Source organism: Dermacentor silvarum, chromosome 6, assembly GCF_013339745.2.
Source record: "Dermacentor silvarum isolate Dsil-2018 chromosome 6, BIME_Dsil_1.4, whole genome shotgun sequence".
Taxonomy (NCBI): Eukaryota; Metazoa; Arthropoda; class Arachnida; order Ixodida; family Ixodidae; genus Dermacentor; species Dermacentor silvarum.
Window position 1 is genome coordinate 19,827,689 of NC_051159.1, and position 21,260 is coordinate 19,848,948.

The 21,260-nt window shown below is 46.7% G+C and overlaps 1 protein-coding gene across 1 annotated transcript in view; it reads left to right on the plus strand.

The window, feature by feature from the left end:
* LOC119455318 (collagen alpha-1(I) chain) overlaps positions 1-21,260 on the plus strand; it is a 694,093-nt gene that overhangs the window by 216,688 nt on the left and 456,145 nt on the right. The window contains exons 12-13 of the mRNA XM_037716715.2: positions 11,103-11,156; positions 19,014-19,067. Coding sequence (XP_037572643.2) covers positions 11,103-11,156; positions 19,014-19,067 — 108 coding nt within the window. The remainder of the gene's footprint in view (positions 1-11,102; positions 11,157-19,013; positions 19,068-21,260) is intronic.

The following is a 21,260-nucleotide window of genomic DNA, read 5'->3' on the forward strand; positions in this document are numbered from 1 at the left end:
GTAAATGTGGAAGTTTCACGAAAATGAAATAAATATTGAGTTGTCAGCCGTATGCTTAAAGCACCACGGCCTTGATGTGAAATTCGTTCAGTCCTTCAGTACAGTCTATACGATATGCACTTACACCGCTAATTACACACGAATGTCGTAGCTTTGTCCAAACGCACTGAATGAAGTGATAGAACTGTGCATCACAGCGAGAGCACACAAGGCAGCATAATTCGAGCGACGTCATGCTGATCCTTCTGATACGACGTGTTTTAATGACTGCGCTTAGCGTTGTGCACGCTTCACATTGTTTATTTCGCGTTAACAGGCCACTGTGACCAGCTATTTCATGTCGTCACGTTGACCTGACTACTGCGCAGCAGGCGCGAAGCACCCTAAGACTGTTGCCGGCTGGACGAAAATTCTTGCGCTGGATTCACAAACGCCTATGAAAGGTTTCTTTGGGGAGTGTAAGTGAAAGGAGGAAACAATAGAAAGAACATCGCACGAAGCGATTGAAAGACCTGAGTGACGTCATTTCGCCCAAGACTGATGTTAGTATGGGGTTTAGAATAAGCAACTCCGGCCAATCATAGGAACACGATGGCTGTCGTCTGCTGTCGTCTACCCAGAAGTAAGCTCTTAGCAATCGAAACGCGATACAAGGTCGATCCACATAGGTCGCGAAGCTTCGGGCGAAAAGCGGTTCAGAACCAATTGTCACCGACATCAGCAAGGGTGGTTATGGGAGCAGCGATTGAAGCGCGACTATGTTTGGGGGGAATAAACACTGGGAAAGAAAAAAAGCGTTTTTAAATTAAAGCGAGACGCAGTTAGATTCATTCAACGAAAATAAAATTCCTAATTCATTTTATATATGCATGGCGAGAAAAGATACAACTGTATTTTACTAGATCATTATCAATATATACCTTTTTTCAGGGCCAACCGTGAGAGCACCCATCGATAGCGGTGGGCGTTGACGCCGCTATCACTTGCAATGCCATGCAACTCGTGGAGTGCGTGGAAAGGCGCGCTCGTAAAGTTCACCTGTTACAATACGCCCCCCTCACATGTGTTGTGTTGCATGTCGACGTTTGTCTGAATTAGGTGACGCGGGTAGTTTTATTGTTTCTTAACCTGTGCAGTCAAAAGTAATAGTAGCGACCGTCAGATACTTGTTTACTTTAGTTGTTTTCGCGCAACAGCGCTGGCCGACGGGCTTGGCGTCCGACGAAAGGACGAGCACTCAACGCGATCTACGCCCAAAGTGTTCGTCGGCCTCCTAAGAAAGTATGTTCTGTGCAGCGATGCGATTTTTACACCCGTACGGCTGATTTTTTCCGGCATCGCTTTTCGCGCTGAAAACTCGGAACGCCCATTAAGTCGAATGGCGGGGAATTTGAATATACAGCTCTAATGGCAGGCCTCCGAAAACAAATTTCGCGCCTATGAGAACAAAATGACGTCACTTCTGTTTTTGACGGATATGACGTCAAATTATTTTTTCTTCCGCCGGAAGTGTTCCCTCCTCACACAGATGGCGCTAAGCCCCATGAACCGCCGGTAAGCAACCATGTTCTGAACGTATGGGCTTCTATGGAAGCTTCGCTACCAGGTATATCTACCTTGCGCGATACTCGGGCCGCATGGCCCGAGTATCACGTTACGGGCCGCATGGTCCATTAACGAGCGCTGGGTGATTGCTGAGGGGGCGAACGCACTCACAATGCATCCGATAATGACTCTTGCTTTCTTTCGATACAAAAATTCATCAGCGCCCACTGGTTGCGCAAAACGTGCCGGTTGCCACGAGCTCCCAGTATGGCGTTTCAATCGCTGAGTTCTATACTTACGGACTGCATGCAGTTCGAGTCCCTCATGAGGGGCAGAAAAGAGAGGTATATATGACCTTAACTCGAACCTCGCATGCCTTAACAACACAAGCTTAACAAATTGAAGACACAAATCTGTGAGTGCTGCTTTCGTACTTCTACCTGAACTGGCTTTTTGAAAAGTCATGACTCGCGAAATCGTTGACAGGATGTCATGCGTGGTGGCTACGCACAATGATGTCCGCAAGAACTGTGTACGGCTTTCGAAATAAAATTTGGAAGTTTCGCCATTTGTGGTCGTTATTATGCACGCTCTTCGGGCGCTACTCAGTATACCAGCAAGGCAGACATGATGAAAGCTACGTACCGTGTCTTTTTGGAAGGTAATACAAAATTCTTAAAAATCACCTATGGCTGGTAGCAGTATTGTAGTCTTTCAACTGGCTCACACGACGAGACTAACATTACTTGAAAAGCAAATAGAATTGCATAATTCACAAAATAATAAAAAATCCCTAATAAACTTTATAAATTATGACTTTACAATTGATAAATTGTAGACGGTGAGTTCGCAAGTCACTTCGATCAAATTTTTAGGACAACACCAGGGGCGGTATTCCGTAAGAGTCCAACTAGTGGACTGTCCATTTCGGCTGTCGCTGATTGGCTGCTGCTTCACGCGCAGGAAGGTGCCAGCCAGTCTCCGGCGTGCACGTGAAGCAGCAGCCAATCAGCGACAGCCGAAATGGACAGTCCACTAGTTGGACTCTTACAGAATACCGCCCCTATTCCGCGATATTTATTCCTAAAGTGCGCCACGAAATAAATGAGCGTTCCAATTGCTTAGGCGATTCAATGCTTAAAATGGCGGCTCGTTAAAAAAAGTGAAGGAATAGTGTGCTTTTACCGCAGCTTTCACGGCGTATATCTCGAAACACGTGCAATCTTTAGAAATCCTTCGAAGAGGATATGCCTTGCAAACGCACCTGCTAAAATTTGTAAATTGCAATATGTGCCATCAAAAAACTAATTATAAAGTTAATTAGATTTTGTTAATTAGTCGACTATTCTTTTCGATTTCTCCAGGTAGTAATTTCCACCGCTTAGAGTAATCAAGTGCAAGTGCTGCCACAGCCTATCTTTTTATTGCGATATCAATCATATGGACACTTCAAGTGGATTTCTGCCGTCGTAGTCGCCGTGGTCGTCACCGTCGCCGTGAGGTTCCATATAAACTTCAAGGGCGATAAAATCGTCGCCGCGCGCCGTATGTCCGAGTGAAAGCGCGCGGGGGACGCGCGCCTTCGCGGAGAGCGAACGCACCGCGGACATCAAGCGCAACTGCCGTCGCCCGAAAGGCCGTGGGGGTATGGGAGGGAATTAGAGGGAGGGGGGCGACGCTGTGCTGCGGCCACGGTGTAAGAATAAGCAAGAGAGGTGCTGACACTCTCCCCACAACGCGCGCGAAAGCACCGCCCGCTCGCGTCCAGATTATGTTCGGTTCGGTTACAGCTCGGTCGGCGCCGTCGTAGAGGGCGCTGCCGAATGCGGTCCCAGCATTCGGCAGCGCCCTCTACGGCTTCACTCTCACGAGTGAAGCCGACGGGAGCGGACGTGTCGAGTCGAGGTGCCATTTCAGCGCAGCAGGAGCAGCGTGCCAAAGAGCTAAGTTTTGTTATTTTATATTTCACTTTTTGGTTTTTTTAGGAGGGTTAGCTTAGCCAAGCAATCTTTATAAATTATTTTAAGGCTTTCTCACTTTCTTGGTCTTCTCGCTTAGATAAAAGTAGGTAAAGAAATTTTTTTTCCACATCTACGCCTTGTTAGTACGAGATGATGGTTGGTACTAGGGGGAACCCACGCGTGCGTTGTTCTGAGTGCGAGCGTTCCTACGCGCTGGAAGAAACGCGGTTTAAGTCAGCACGCGAAGCGAATGGTGCAGATTTTATCTGTAGGATGTGTGTGCTAGGGTCGCGGCTAGACCGCCTAGAGCAAGACAAGGATAAGTTAGCTACACGGGTTGGAAAGCTAGAAAAGGAACTTAAAATCGAGCAGAAGCAGAGGAAGGAGGCAGAAGAAAAGCTAGCTAACGCAGAAATCCAGCTGAGCTCCACCATTCTGCAAAGCAATGATGAACGCATCGAGGCGAGCACCGCGAACGGAGCTGGCTCCGATGCGAGTGCAGAGACAGCCGAACCCGCCACGCCGGGAAGCAATGGCGGAAACGTCAGTGATAGTCACGAAGGGGATACCACTGACGCGGCCGGGGAAGAAAACAACGCCAAGGGCACGGATAAGAAAGGAGGGGAGGGCATTGTGACTTCGGGGGCAGCTTTCGGCGGTGAAGGGGAAGGAAAGCGTCGAGTTGTCTTTGTTGGGGATTCCAACATGTGTAAAGTAGAACCGGCGATAGCAGAGAGGGTAGGGGCAGACGAACGAGTCCAGGTTAGCGCGCTTCCCGGAAAGCCGATTAGAGAGGTGATAGCGAAGGCCAAGGAACGCATGTGGGACACAATGGAGGAGAGACACCTAGTGGTGATAATGGGCGGAGTGATTGACGTACTGAACGGACGAGGAGCAGGAATCACAAAGCAAATAGCCAAAGGAGTCACCGACCTGCGGAATGTTTCAAAAGAAGTACAAATCGCGGTGTGCACGGTGCCAGAGGTTGAAAGGCAGGGTTATAAAATTGAAAGGGCAGTTCTTGCAGTAAACAGGGAAATTTGGACTCTAGCTAAAGCAATGAATTTTACGGTCATTGACATCAACCGAGAAGTGCACCGAGCAGGCCGCGAAGGCGCTTTTGTGCGTGACGGGATACATTTTAGTGAAAGTGTAGCAACACCGGTCGGAAGTCGATTCGCGGCACGAGCTGTAGCTTTTTTAGGCGGGCCCCAGGCAATCAGGAAGCAGGATTGAGTATTGAACATAGCGAAACACCAGTAAAGGGCAGAATTAGGCGACCAGGAGTCAGGAAAAGACGCAGAAAGGATAAGAATAGAGAAGGTAAAATTTGCTACATTAACATGCAGGGTGGTCGTAAGCAGGAAAAATGGCTGGAAATTCAAACGCAACTGAATGATGAAGCGATTAGCGTGTACGCCTTGACCGAAACGCATCTACGAGATTTGGAGCAGCCGCCTGTTATTGACAACTTTGTATGGGAAGGGTGCAACAGAATGACCGGGTCAAGGAAAGGCGGAGGCGTAGGCGTACTAATTAGGCGAGGTCTGAAGTGGCGAAGGGTAAACGAGACATGTAAAGAGCATTTATGGATTAGTGGTACATGGCAAGGTAAAAAGACGTGGCTGGGAGTAGCTTACCTATGGACAGGTAGTGATAGCAGGGAAAAAATAAGGAATTGGTCGATTGCATTAGAAGCGATATTAATCAGTTCAGTAACTCGGGCCAGGTGATATTAGTGTAAGATATGAACGCGCACATTGACGATTTAGATGGATATACTGATTACAACGGCTCTCTAGTGCTGGATTTGTGTGATGAACAGAACCTTATAGTAGTTAACAGGGAGAATAAGTGTCATGGACAGGTAACGTGGCAATGCGGAAACAGGCAGTCATGTATTGACTACGCCTTAGTCTCAGAAATGGTCTACGAACAACTGGACCAAATGATAATAGATGAAAATGGAAAAAATAGCCTGGGAAGCGATCATAGACGTTTAGCATTAAAGTTTGGGAGATATACCAGCGCAGAACATGAACCAATAGCCTCAGAGTTTTTAAAAATGAATGACGAGCAAATAACAGAGATCGCAAACAACATAGAGAAGAAAATTGAGGCTTTTCCTACAGCAGTCTGGGAATATAAGGAACTGGTGGAGGTTATGCAGCATGAAATAAGGCGGACACGGCAATACAATTGTTGGATTGGAAAGAGGAAACCACGTAAGTGGTGGAACAAGGAAATTAAACAAACTATAGAAGAGCGTAAAGAGGCATCTAGGGCTCATCGAGAAGCCAAAAAGTTGGGATTACAAGAAGAAGAGGTGCTCCTTAGATGGAATACATACAGAGAAAAGAAAAGGGTTGCGAGTGAGCTCGTGCAAGAGAAAATTAAATGCGCAAGTGAACGTTGGGTGCATAACATTCACAAAAGAGACAAAGGCGCCCCAAAAAGATTCTGGAACCATATAAAAGCACTCGGAGCTCCAACTAGAAACTCGCAAACGGCTATAAGGGATGAAGACGGTAACATCTATGAAGGCGATGATGCGCTGCGGTACATCACAGACGTTATCAGGCATAACTTCGGTACGAGAAAAAGCGTAGTTCAGACAACAGATCCAGCAACAACAGAGAGGCTTGAGAGATCAAAATTCAGCATAGAAAGCTTTTATTGGAAAAAGGCAACAGAAAATGTCCCTAACAACACGGCAGCAGGACCCGATGAAATCCCAATACAGCTAATCAAAAACCTCGGTCCAAAAAGCAAGGCACTGCTGACTAATGCCATAGAGCAAGTGATTAGAACAAAGAATATTCCCGTTGGATGGCGTGAAAGCAAGATGAATCTCATCTACAAAGGCAAAGGAGATAAGGATAAGACGAGCTCGTACAGGCCAGTTACAGTAACGTCGGTGATATATAGAATGGCAATGCAAGCCATAAAATTAGAACTGTCGAAGTGGGTGGAGGAAAACGGTGTATTGGGGGAACTACAGAATGGGTTCAGGCCAGGCAGACGCTTAGAAGACAATATGTTTGTACTAACTCAGTGCATAGAGATTTCAGTAGCTCAGAAAAGACCTTTATGGGTAGCATTTCTAGATATTAAAGGAGCTTATGACAACGTAGACAGGGAATTGTTGTGGGATATTCTTCAATACGAAGGCATGGATGACGATTTCGTGGAGCTGCTGAGGGAGATATATCGAGACAACCAAGTACAAGTGGCATGGGAAGGCCGAAAAGGAAATGAAATGGTGGGAATTCACCAAGGATTGAAGCAAGGATGCCCTCTGTCACCATTGTTGTTCACGCTTTACGTCAAGGACATAGAAAGACGACTGGAAAACAGCGAATTAGGTTTTGATTTATCCTACATGCGTAATGGACAAATGGTGCAACAGAAGGTCCCTGGATTGATGTACGCAGACGACATTGTGCTACTAGCGGACAATAAAAAAGATTTACAGATACTTGCGAATATCTGTGGGAACGCAGCGACAAATCTAGGCCTTAAGTTTAGCACAGAGAAATCAGGGATTATGATCTTTATTGAACACACGAGTAACTTCGTGGTGTCAATTCAACAGCAAGTAATACCCATAGTGAAGCAATATAAGTACCTCGGCGTACACATAAACGAAGGAAAGAATTACTCAAGCATCCACCAAGATAATCTGAAAATAAAGGGGAAGCGGAATGCAGCATTAATGAAACACAGAGCACTGTGGGGCCACAATAAGTATGAGGTGGTGCGTGGAATCTGGAAAGGAGTAATGGTGCCAGCGCTAACATTCGCAAATGCCATTATATGCTTAAAATCGGATATATTGGCGGGTTTGGAAGTTAACCAAAGATCAGTAGGCCGGTTGGCTTTGGGAGCACACGGTAATACGACAAATGAGGCAGTGCATGGAGACATGGGTTGGGCCTCTTTTGAAGTCAGAGAAGCACAAAGCAAAATTAGTTTTGAAGAAAGGCTCAGGAACATGGATGAAAATAAATGGGCGGCTAAAGTGCACAAGTATCTCTACATGAAAAGCGTGGACACAGAATGGAGGAAGAGGTCAAGGAAGTTGGCAACCAAGTACAGGATAATCGAAACTGTAAATAGACAACCAGGGGTCATCAGAAAGAAAGTGAGAGAAATAGAGACCGTAAATTGGATGCAAAGAATGGAAACGAAAAGGACAATGGAGATTTACAAGAATGAGAAGAAAGAAATTAGACGGGAAAATCTGTACGATAACACAAAGGGCAGTGCCTTGCTATTTGAGGCTCGAGCCGGTTGCCTAAGGACGAAAACATATCGGAACAATTATTCGGAACTAGATGAGACATGTGTATGCTGCAGTAAAGATCCAGAGACCACTCAGCACATCCTAATGGAATGCGACGGGATCCACCCAGCGAGAACCGTAGGTAACGTGCAACTCTCAGAAGCGCTTGGGTTTAAAGTGGAAGGAAACATAAACAGATCAGCCGTAGAGATCAGCAAGAGACGATTAGAGTACTGGTGGAAAAATAGCAGGGAAAAGATGGATACGACCTGATCTCTTAAAATCATAGGCAGCGGTACAAGCTAAATTTTTGAAAAAGAAAGATAATGAGAGGTATACAAAAATGCTAGATAAAGAACATGTGTAGTATACCTCATTAAATCAAGCAGGCTAGGTGACTATTTGTCGCCACCCCGTTTCAAAGGGGATGCCAATAAATCATCATCATCATCATCATCACCAGCCTCGGCGGCAAGGCGCGTGCTGCCGCTGTTCGTCTTGCTGCTTGCATGTGCAGCCGCGCTGTTTTGAAGGCACTCTTTTTGTTCGCGTGCGTTGTATGAGCTTGAGCTTGGGTATTGTTGCCACGGGCCCTCGACAAAGGTGGCAGCGGCCTTCTGAGGGGCGTTTGAAATGGGTAGTAAGTGCTTCGTTCTGAACTGAAATTCTGGATGCCGGTCGTTTGCGGAGCGTGTGCCTTTATTCAAAGCGCCGTCTGACAGCGGTCGTCTAGAGCAGTGGCGCCGGGTAAATCTGAGGGCAGACCGAACTCTCATGCCTACCGACCATGACTGCGCCAACCATTTTTCAGAGGATGCGATATCGACGGCATATTACACGGAGCTAGATAAAAGGGTTCCCACCTTATTTCCGAACTGTCCAAACAACCTCACACTGTAAAATAAACCTCGAAAGCCGCTGCGGAAGAGAAAACCTTCGGTGTGCCACAGCAGTTTGTGCAAATTTTGCTGCATGTACCAGATATATATTGGGTGGCTTAACTATCATGCACCTAGATTTAAAAATATGCAAATGTCACGTAGCTCGAGAGAATCAAGGTAATGTTGTCTGCCGTGGCCTGCAGATACTCAGATTATTTTTTTGCATTCCGGCTAAATACATAATTATTTTCATAACTGATTAATAAACTTTTCTAATGCTATAATTAGATAAAAAAGTGTGATCGAGAGAATTGTACAGCAGCATGGAAAACTCCCGATACAAATTTCTGTTGCTCAATATGTGATACATAAAAGTGTTTTCCGAGCGTGAAAGAAACCCGCGAATACACGCAAAATTGCCGCGTGACTGGCTGCTCGAGGCACTTTGCGTGTATTCGTGGGCTTTTTTCACGCTCGGAAAAACACTTCTACGTAGCGCGTAATGAGCAATAGAAAGCTGTATCGGTAGTCTTTCATGTGTCTCTGCAATTTTCTCATTGACACTTGTAATCTAATTATATTATACTTATGTAATTAGGCGGAATGTAACAAATAATCTGAGTATCTCTAAGGGACGGCAACAACATTACTATGGTTCTGTCCATCTGCGTGGCATTCGCAATTTTCAAATCTTTGTGCACCCTGTATAATACTGCTGTGTTCTGTGCAGATGTGTGCCTGATTTTCAAATTTGTTCCATCCTAGCTGCAGATTTTTTTTTTACGCTTGCATGTTTTTATTCGACATTTTCCCATTGTAGGAGTGTATGAGAGCGTAAGAGTCTGGGATGTTTATACCCTATCAAATTTATCGAGCTGCTTCATGCACAATTTGTTTTCGTATTGTGTCTTTGCGAAAAAATGTATATGGGATTATTGTGTCGTAGGTGTAAGTGTATTTGTGGACAGGCTGTAGCATGCATTGTCAAACACGCTTACATTGGCATATTCTCGTATGCAACTTCAGAAAAAAGAAAGTCACCTGTTTTTTTTTTTTTTTTATCTTGCAAGAGCCACTCAGTCCTCTATGGACGAAAGCTAAATGAGTAATATACACGGTCTATGTTAAGTAGAATTGAAATAAAAAAAGGCATTTGCTCAGGTTTTCATCAGTAAACTGTATTAGTGATGCTGTAATCGAAGATAAGACGACTGCCTTCGTCCCGCCTAAAAAATTCTGATTTGAAATCGTTTTTACATAGCTGATGTGCATTCTCATCTCAAGTTCTAGCCATGAACAGCCTCTTTGTGCTAGTGACTTGCAAATCGCAAGCTTGCGCCGTTTCATAGTTATACCGCGGCCACACTGAATTCGCGCAACGGTGCTTGAACGGTTTTCTGAGTGTGAATGGAAGTAGCGATAAGCATGAAATACAACATTTTCCTGTGCAGTCACTATTTTCTTCTGATCGAGGAGTAGCACGTGGGCTAACGCTTTTATTTTTTAATGCTTGGATGCACGGCTAGACCAGACAAAACAAATTGTGCGCGCGAGTGTAACTTGAGTGGGCTTTGAGTGCTGCCTGATCGATTCGTGCTCACGTCATTCAGGTTCTGCACAACGAACCTCCATGCTAGTGAAGCATTAAGCCTGGTATACTTATCGTTTAATCTGAAATAACGGTTTTCCTTCCAGATTTACGTTTTATTCACTCCACTGTGAACGAAAATTTTGTGGAAGCAGAGCAATGTCAAGCCGCCGGCGCCGCTAAGCAGGGACCCCTGATCGCGGCGCCATCTATCGGCTCGCAGCCGAGCTACTCGGTGCGCCCGCGCGCTGCCGAACATAATCTGGACGCTCGCGCGCGCGCAGTGTCAACACCGTGGTGTCAACATGGCTCTGACCTTTGTATGCGCTGTGCTTACGCCGCTAAGTTTCAGTTGAAGCGACAGACCGCACGAACCTTTGGTCGCTGCGGCGGCCGCGCTTCCCCACACTCGCGTTTTGATAGTTGTTTTCTGCGGTCATGAGTCTATTCATGTTTGCTTGTGCGCGCTGACATCACGCTTGTATTAATTCAGTTAGTAAGCGAATGTGTCAAGTTTATGCAGCCAACAAAACTATTATCCCTACTCCATATAGGTCTCTACTAATTTGCTATCGCAATTGAGGCTTCGATTTTCCGGCGAAACTGCGATATTTAAAAAAAATATTGTATGAACTGAAAAAAAAATGACCCGGTAGTTAGGAAATAAATTCTGGGCATTGGTTTTGTAATATAACCACTCATGCAAAAAATGTAGCTAATAGCCTGCAGTGAATACGCACGTTAAGGCAGGCTTATGTCTTCTTCATTAAACAGTAGATGCCATTTGTTAGCTAATTCTTCCGGTATGAAGCTTGAATCGATGCTGTCTCCTATATATGCAGGGTCAAAGAGGACTTCCCGGCATGCCGGGGCTTCCAGGTGCTAAAGGTCACAGGGTGAGTAAATTAACCACTTGCACCACGTGTGCAAGATGACATATAACAGTGCTTGGAGTCAGACAGGCGAACCACACGTGGAACATTTTTCTCGCTTGCACAAATGTGGAAAGCATGGAAAAGCATTCGGCGGCCTCGCTTGTGCAATAGTTCAGGCGTGCCTGAAGCTCTCGGTCCGATTCTCGACGAGGGGGGGGGGGTACGCAGTCCGATAATGGACAAGTGTGGTTTTCTGTACTGGATGCACGCTACACAACTCTTCATGGCCAAACTAACCAAGAACCCACCACGCCGTTTTAGGGCTACACTGTGCCTTTCTGGCAGAAAGTTCTTTTTTTTTTCAATACTTCAAGTTTTGGTAACACAGCATTTTGGCCCACTAGCAGGAATTGATGCTGCAGTTTTTTTTTATTAACAGCGGAGCTGTTTCTGCCGGCCGTTAGTCCATGATTAGCGAACAAAAAATGTGGGCCGATCCTGGCGGTTTTGCAGAAAGGGCCCAAGCCCAATGGCACATACCCCTGTGAACTAGCGAAGCTGAGCCTGGCTAAGTGCAGCTAAGCATGGTTGGGACTACTTAAGCTTAGACAGTCATCGATAGCCAATCAATAGCTAATTGGTAATCAATCAATAATCAATAAATTCCGAATAATGCTGGGGATGACTTGGCAATGCTTACCCTAGCCCAAATACGTGGCCAATACTTGCGATAGCCAATCAATAGCCGGTAAATAGCCAATCAATAGTCGACAAATCATCAGTAAATTTCAGGAAATGCTAAGGATGACTTGGTGACAGTCCGCGAGGGCTTACAGTGTTATAAAGAAAAAGTAGTGCTTAGCCTAGCCCAAATACGTGGCCAATACCTTGCGATAGCCAATCGAAAGCCAATGAATAGCTAATTGATCAATATTCAATGAATTCCGGAAAATGTTGGGGATGACTTGGTAGTGCTTAGCCTAGCCCAAAAGCCAGGACTAGCTAGGTGCTCATCAGCGCCGCTGTCCCTTTACATTGCGCTTCCAGTGCAAGCTGCGCTATTACAGCGTAAGCTGTTATGGGCTTAGTCTGATTGCTGTTTCGGTTCGCGTTGTTGTCCGCCGCCGCCGCGTAACCGCTATAACCCGAAATGCGAAAAAAAGTACCCCGTCTCCGCCGGCATCGAGCCCAGGCCCGCTGCGTGGAAGTCGGATACGTTACCACTGATCCACGCAAGCGTTTGCTATCAGCGGCAGAAAAAGGCCCTATAAACGCGCTCTAGGCAGGCGCGCAGGCGCAGACGGCCTGAGCCTAAGCCGGTATGGTGGCCATCTAGTTAAGGCGCCTGCAAAAGCCTTTATACAGGCGCAGACGACGAGATGCGGTTCAAAAGAGGCACGCAATAAACGCGATTTTGATGTGATATGATGTGTGCCAAGTACACGTTATGGCGTCTCCTCGCAAGGTACGAACCGCTGCTGAAGAAGCGAATCGTAGAGCTACGTGCGCGGCTACAACCAAGCATCATCGGGCTCAGCAAACTGCTGTGCAGAGAGCATTACAAACAGCAGCTCGCCGTCGACGCCGGGCGGACAGTTGAGATCGCTCTCGTCAAAACGAGGCGAAAAGACTTTGCCGCGAAGACCGTGTTGTGCGTGGTGTCGAAATTGCTACTCTTAAGCCGCTCCACGAGCTTACGCTGTGACTGTCCTGCGTGTGCCGCGCAGGCCTGTGACTTTTTTTTCTCCAGGGTTGCCATGCGGCATAATCTCGGAATGAAATAACTTAACGTTAATACAATAATTTGATGGCATATTTCCGGCTACTATAAAAGCGACTTATAGAATATATTGTCCATTAGCCACTGTTCGTACTTTTCAGGTAGGTCACTTCTCAACTTCCCACCATTAAGGCAACCTTAATGATTTTTGGGAGAAAACTGTCACATTGAATGGACAGCCGCTTGCAAGGAATGAGGCACTAAACGTTCCACTCCCCTGCTCCTTGTATCCTCAAGAGGACATAGTCAGCTTCCCTAAGCGCGAAAGTATTCTTCACTAACTTCCAACGGCTTCTTTACTTCTTGCCATAACATAGGACGATTAGACGCTATAACGCTTTATAGTTAAAAATAACGATTCTTCAATATAAAGTACATTTAGGTAGTTATGTACAGGTGAACATGTGATCTAAGGAATAAAACACGGTAGTGCCGAAGGTGCAAAGCGTCGCTCCTAAGTGCATAGGTCGTGAGGCCGAGAGCTCGGTCTCAGAGGGTCGTCCTTTCCTCCCAAGCCACGTCACAGTTAATGACAAAATGCCACACAAGACCATATCTCTCTATGTCCACATGGATGTTCCAGTAGTAGCATCTCATGACTGAAAAATATGAACCCAACATGATCCCCTTACAGGGCATACATGCATACATGCCACTGTGGTCAAGGAATTAACACAATTTAAGTACAGGGCTCGCTTTTGTTCGTCGGACTTTAACGTACCCACGTAAAGACGATGCGTCACATGCTTCCAACTAGCACATTTGCATTGCGCTCAAGTACAAGCCGCGCACATTCTTAGCCGATTGGTGGATATATACATTCAACATCGCGCGTACACAGTTCTTATTTGCTTTTCATACTGCAAAACTTGTCGAGGTTCTCACGTTGTCATCGGCGACTTTAATGCCCACCATCCCGTGTGGGGCTCTTCTTCGACGAACGCTCGCGGCAGAAACTTGGCCCTTATTCATAGCTTGATGGTGAGGAGCTCATTTGAGGAACCCTTTTGAGGAGCTTACTGCAGCATTTGATTTGACTATTGTGTTTGATTCTAAGAGCCTGCTGTCGGCTACACGTTGGTGTACCGATCTCGATACACATGGAAGTGACCATCCACCAACATATATTCAGTTGAAATGGTTACATCCCCCCGCTCCGCACACTGTGCGTTGCATCCATTGGACATCATTCGACGAATCTGAGAACGCCACCTGTCAAACCCTCTAATCACCTTTTGAATATTGAAGATGTCATCGCATCATCTTTACGCAACACAACAAAGCATCTCAGCGCACCTAAGTTACCTATTCATGGCCAGTACGAGCGACTTCGCTTGATACGGTGTCGCGCAGAACCAAAATACAGATAAACCAAATCACCTTTAGACGCATCTGCATCTCTCCTGGCTCAACGTCATGCCTTAAGCACTTTCAAAAGCTCGACAGACCATGCTGGAGGGCATTCTATGGATCTCTGGAACCGAGAAACCCTATCTGTAGAATTTAGCAAAACCTGCGAAGCCTCTGATCGCCTCCACCCGTTCAGTGCTGTGGTCATATGGCAAGGCCGGCGTGCAGTCGAAGTCAGTGAAGACTTGTGCAAATTACTTGTACTTCCAGCCGTTTACATCGCCATCACAATTGGCCTTCCGACCATCTTTATATTAACGGCCATCTTGATGCGCTTTTTCCTATGCGCGAGCTCTATGCTGCGATATCTGCTTCCCGCCGGTGATTTCATTATCACCAGAAACAGATGGAATTGATTTGTCATCTGTGATTTGTCATCTTGGTGTGGGAGCTCGAGAATTTCTCCTGTCGCTTTAAACTCACTGTGGGACTCAGGGACAGAGCCTGACAAGTGGAACTGCAGTCCTCTTGTGGCTCTGCTGAAGCCTTCGAAAAGCCCCCATGCTCTTCCACACTATGGTACAGTAGCCTTGGCAAGCTGGGTCGGGAAACGTGTGGTGTTGGTCGTGGTGGAAAGCATTTATTAAACAAGAAAGAGAGGTGTGGACTCACGCAGGAGCCCTACATACTCCGAAGTTCGGGACCCGATTGGTCGAAGCCGCCTGCTTGGCCCTCTTGACGAATCCCTTTCGGGCCTGAAGGTCGGAGCAATTCAGCAGGGCCGCCTCCCAGTCCTCTCTGGTAGTTTGGGGGCGGGGGGACAGAGCTGAGTTTTGCTGCCAGGCCCTCACTAAGTGATATGTGTCATCCACCTTTCCACAGTGTTGGCACCTGCCACTGATCGTAGGATCAAAATGTTTCATTACGGCCGGGGACAGCATTGTGTTGGTATATAAGTGAAGTAGAACGTGTTCGTTCGCTTTCCGCAGCCATTTAGCTGGGGCTGGGTATCGGCGATTGCTATCCTTATAATAGGTAGCAATGTCTTTGAAAGTTAAGAGAATTGCGTCATCTTGTTCCAGGCATTCAGAGGTCAAAGGGGACGTCCGGTAAGTGAGTGCTCGGGCTGCCGCATTAGCAGCTTCATTCCCTAGAAAGCCCTGATGGCCAGGAGTCGAAACTATACAGCTGTGTGTTGGATCTACATCCCTTCTGCAGTTTCGTAGTATTCGTTCGACCTGGAGGGTAACCCAACCAGCCTCGTAATGACGGCACACCCCATGGGAATCGTCATCATATATTTAGAATTAGAGTCCGAGGCAGCTGGGGCGATCGCGACCTCCTCTGCTTGTGTTGTACCTGGTGAACGAAAAGTGAGACCATCCACCTATGTTCCCTGGTGTATGACTGCTGCCGTATACCATGCTCCGTGTCTTCGCCCAGTGAGATCCACGTAGTAAACTCCGTGTTTGTTGTCATAGTGACGTTTCAAGGCTTCCGTCCTAGCTTGGCGGCGTTCACTATGATATCCTCTATCCATCTTAGTTGGAAGAGGTTGAACTCGGATGGCGCATCTCCATTGTTCTGGCACTCTGACCCTTTCCTGTATATGGGAATCGTGTTGGATGTGTATTCGAGTCAGGAGTTGTTGGCCCGATCGTGTTTGGGCTAATCTTGAATTGATTTGTTAGATGAGCTTTTTTTGAGCTCCTGGAAGGTGTTGATCACTCCAAATCGGTGGAGCGGATGATATTGAGCAGGCTGAAAGGGCTACACGAGAAAAGTGGTGGATTTCTTGGTTTTATCTGCAGATTTGGAAGAGGCCTGTCGTCTATCGATGGTGTGATTGAGCTGGTATTCTCTGTCCAATAGGAGAAAAGACGCCGACTCGTGGTATGTGCAATGTTTCTGGGTTTTAAAGGTGCCTACGCACAGCGTCTAACGCCATTCAATTCTTAAGGCTTGGGGATCTCGGTGTTGGCGGCCGGATGTATGCATGCCTATACAGCTGTCACAGTGGCCGCACCATGTCCACTCCAGATTGCGAGACCGATATACATGACGTTCGCACGGGCGTACCACAGGGCGGTATCCTTGGCCCAATATTGCTCACTGTTATACTGACGGGCCTTACTGACGAGCTACTTGATACAACGCACACCCGCACTAATGGGGATGACATTTGTGGTCATCTGTGGTCACACGTCCTGAAGTGCGTGCAAGGCTTCAACGCGGCGAAGTACTAGCGCCATAGGAGCTTGCAGCGCTCCACAAATAAGTGGGCTCTGTTGGTATTCACTTGCAAATTAATGTCACAGTGCCCCATCGTTGGCAACAGAACCGCGCTTCCCCTTGTCACCCACCACAGACTTCTCGGAGCTATAGTAAACCACGATCTTTCTTGGGCAAAACATGTTACTGCGCCCAGGACTAAGCTGAGAAGCTTCATACACGTTCCATTTTGTTATATCAGGTGGCGCCCTCCTGAGCGAAGTCTGCTCCAAGTGTATCAGGCGTTTTGTGGGCTACGGCAAACTACTAACCATGGGCTTTTATTCTATCTCGAGTGAGAATCTAAAAAGATGTCATGTTTGTCTATTTGTTGTTTTGTACTTTTTTTTTTGCTTTAGGCCTCTCTGCTGTCAGAGCACATGCGCTTGTCAGCTATATTACATAAGGCGGGTCTTTGAGCAGTAAATCTGTAATTGGAGTCCAGCGCCTCTGTCTTTTTTTTTCGTGTGTACGTGAACGTGCCAATTTCAAGTGGGCTGTTTCATCAACATAACGGCTCACCAACTAGCCCACCAGCAGCCTCTATTAAGTACGTTACACAACGGCTGTGCTATCTAACGTGGGGTCATCGTGTCTGCGCACACTTAAGAGCCTTCAGGTATACTGAGGATGTGCCTCGGCTTGCCACGCTGCACCACAACCAAGAGTCCCATAGTGGAAGCACGGGCTTGCCCAATTGATGTATGCAGTTGTTGTGAACCTGTGAAATCGCCTGTCACCACGGTGGTAAATTACTTTGGTCCCCAAAAGTCACGCGGTGCAAAGCGATATTGCTACGCTCGATTCGTCTGGGCATTGCTTTCACCTGCTGCTACGCACCCCTTCGAACAGCCCTGATTTTCAACACTGTCAGACGCCTGAAATGCTGGAAAACGCATTATGTGAGGGCCCAGCATATATACCGGACCTACAGACGTTGAATAATTCGCTAGCAAACGTTGGTAGGCAACCACTGTCGGAGGATGCTATTCTCGGCCTATGGCCTGCATCTACAACTGAAATGTGAATAACTAAATCGCTGGTAAAGTTCTCGCATGAATCGGAAACAGACGAGCGCTTTTAATAGGGCCTCTCTTCAATTTACATTAGCACTCACCACTTCTACTCAGCATAATCCATCCCAATACTTTTATTTCCCTTCCCTCTATCCGCGCGCGGGCGTTAGACGCGAGCGCAGCAGCTCAGGTCTACCTAGCTGTCCTTGCTTGTCATTTATGTACAGGCTACACTTTGAATAAATATTTAAAGGTTGCCTGTGGCAGGCAGCATAGTTCTAATTATTGAGCTGGTCTATTAGAAGAGGCGGACAATGCTTGCACAAAAAATGGAAACGCATAATCGACAAATTAACAAACATTCACTACTTATGTTTTAGCTCATTACCTTATGGCCGATATTGCAATTTACAAATTCTAGCCGTGGAGTTCGCAAGGAAGATCCACTTGGAACAAATTCTCAGGGTTGCACCTGTTTCGAGATATTAATTCCTGAACTTTGGGGAGAAGTGTATTGGCGTTCAAGTTACTTTCTTAACATAACGTCGTTTCATGCAAAATAGCACTATTCTCTTCGATACACAATATGTTGCGAAAATCATAACTTCCAAAACTGTGATTAGACCCAAATCATGCGATGTATCCAGGTCTTTTTTTTTTTATTAGGAAGTAGCAGTTGTCCAAGCCATCATAATTGGACAACTGATGAGCGGTATTCTACTTTACTAGTTACGCCATAAAGGTACGTCCGCCTTTGACCGGCGCTGTTCCTTATTTGTAATAGCGACATCACCACGAAATACAGAACATCGGTTGAACTGCGCTTATTTGCGGATGATTGCTACAGTGCCGCTGTAATAAAAATGCAGGCGATAATTTCATAAGCTTTTTGCAGATCAATAATGACTGGTCAGTGTACTTTAAGTTTTACCATATAAGACTGTACTTGTGGCTATAAAAAGGCATTTTTCGTCTACAGTAGTAATAACGCTTTCTATCGTAGAGCAGTGTTATAAAAAGAAAATTACATTCTGGGTTGTTACGTGCAATACGACGATCTTATTGTGATCTGATGAATAATTTTGACCACCAGCGGTTTCTTGCCACGTTCCCTGTGCACGGGCGTTTCCGCCCCCACCAAAATTGCCGGCGGGATTCGATTCCGCAACCTTTGGGCTTAGCAGCGCTACGCCATAGCCGCCCCCGCGGCGAGTCACCGAGGAAGTATAACTTTTAAAAATCACCTACCTTAAAACATGCTGCGGTGGCTACCGCGTCCTGATCACGAGGTTCCATTCCGGTCTATGTACCAATAAGGACCAAATCTCCGAGAATACCAGTCTTGATTTGGAAATTTTAACCCCATTAATGAATCAAAGTGCCACACTGAACACATATGCTCAGCGAATGCTCGGCTTGTTACAATTGTGTACATTGTCTTAAACCTTCATTTTCTTCTAGGGTTTTCCAGGCCTCGACGGTGCTAAAGGCGACCAGGGTCTTCCAGGTGAAAAAGTAAGTGTTTACACCAGCGGGCTCGAGAATTCACAAATGAATTTTCAAGTGACAAACCTTAGATAACCACATTGCAATATTACGATCTCTTAAAAAACCAAAACACATGTTGTCGGCCTCTATTGTGAGCGTCATTATTTATTTATTTATTTATTTATTTATTTATTTATTTATTTATTTATTTATTTATTTATTTATTTATTTATTTATTTAAGTTACCCCTAATGGTACTCTGGCTGAGGGCATTAAGTTGCGGGGTTTGGTACATATAAGGTAACAGTACTGAGAATGTGGTTCAACGCAAGTGATAATTCACAAATTAACAGTTCAGGCATACACAAAATTCATTAAAATATTGTTACGCGCTATGCCGAGCATGGAAGAATGTGCCAGAAAGACAGTGAAGACGACGATCTGGGTAGCGCTCGTGTTGTTGTTCGGCCATCTTGCCTGCAGCCGTTTCTCTCTGTATATATCTTGTAAATATAATTTCCTATCTCTTTTGGCAACTCTCATACCCGTGGCATGAGAGGTGCGGGGTACCCACACGATACAACGGAGCTCCACAGCGGCTGACGCTTGGCTTTATCCACGATGGCGGAAGAGGGGTCGGCGCCCAACGAGGCTGCTGCAACAATAACGGTCATCCTGGCTGAGCTAAAAGACCCATGCACATTCTGCGCGACTGAAAACGTCGACATCGAGGACTGGCTACTCCTGTACGAGCGTGCAAATAAGAATAAATAAGAATAATCACTTGGATGAGATGATCATGTTGGCAAACCTATTATTTTACCTCAAAGGAACCGCGAAGGTGTGGTTTGAGAATAATGAAGACGAAATTGGGAGGAAAAGATGCGTTCCCTGTTCGGCAAGTCTGCAGGTAGAAAGGCAGTAGCAAAGAAGGAGCTGGCATCTCGTGCACAGACAGAGACAGAGTCATACCTGATTTATATAAAGAACGTGCTTTCCCTTTACCGCAAAGCCGACGACGGCATGACGGAGTATGAGAAAGTAGGCCACGTGTTAAAGGGCATAGCAGATGATGTCTTCAATCTGCTAATCTGAAAGGACTGCGACACCATCAATACCATCTTCCAAGAGTGCGAGCGCTTTGAGACCGACAAAAGTCGACGCATTGCCCATAATTTCACTCGACTTCCGAACACGGCAGCAACGTGGTCCTGCGAAGACGTACCTGAGCCATTGGCGCCGCTCACCGTGGAATACGTGAAGAAGATCATCCGACGTGAACTTGACGCTATTTCTCCTGCTTCTACGTGCGGCCGTACCTGTGACCATAGCTCCCAGATGGTGCCACCAGTCCAAGCTATCGTTCGTGAGGAGCTCTCCAATGCTGGCCTGGACTATGTGTGCGCCGCAGGTGCTTCCCAGCCAATCGACCGCCAGCCCTCACTTTCGCACGCCCAAGGTTAAAGGCCGCCGTTCTATACTTGCAACCCAGCGGAGTGGATGACTGCTGATGACCATCTCATTTGCTATAACTGCCGTCGTATTGGAGACGCGGCCCGCCATTGTAAAAGCCGGTGGTATTGGTATCAGGCTCCCTATGGAAACAACCGTCGCCCCGGCATGGATAATGGCCGATTTCAACCCTACCACAAGCCTCCCCTAACCACCGGTGACGACGCTCCCTCCATGGCGTATCGTCGTTCACCATCCCCAGGTGGTCACCAGTCCCGTTCGCTGTTGTCGCGTCGCCAATCATCTCGCTCGCCCCAATTCCGCCGCCCTATGTCGCCGATTGAACGACTCCCTCGGGAAAACTAGACGATGCAGCTCCCAGAGGTGATGCTGCATCGACGACCCGCCTGCCAAATCCTCTGACCACACTGCAGACCAGACGGAACCATACCGAGTTTCAGCGGCAGAACGGCGTATTATCAATAAACAAGTGGATGATATTGTTACGCGAAGAACGAGTCAGTAAGACGGGCAACTATTTACAGGATGTATTTACAACAGCGGTTGCAGCGCTGACCGGTTAGGTTCACAGCGCGAGCCCAGCTCGTTCTTCCTCTTCTTTTCTCGAGTGATGGCGCCCGCGCGCCTCGGTCAAACAATCAAATACCACACGCGTGTAGCATAATCCCCCGGCGGCAGAAGCGACGTCCCGGAGCGTCTAAATGTCATCACTGGGAGGGTGATACTGCTTCAGTCGTGTAACGTGCA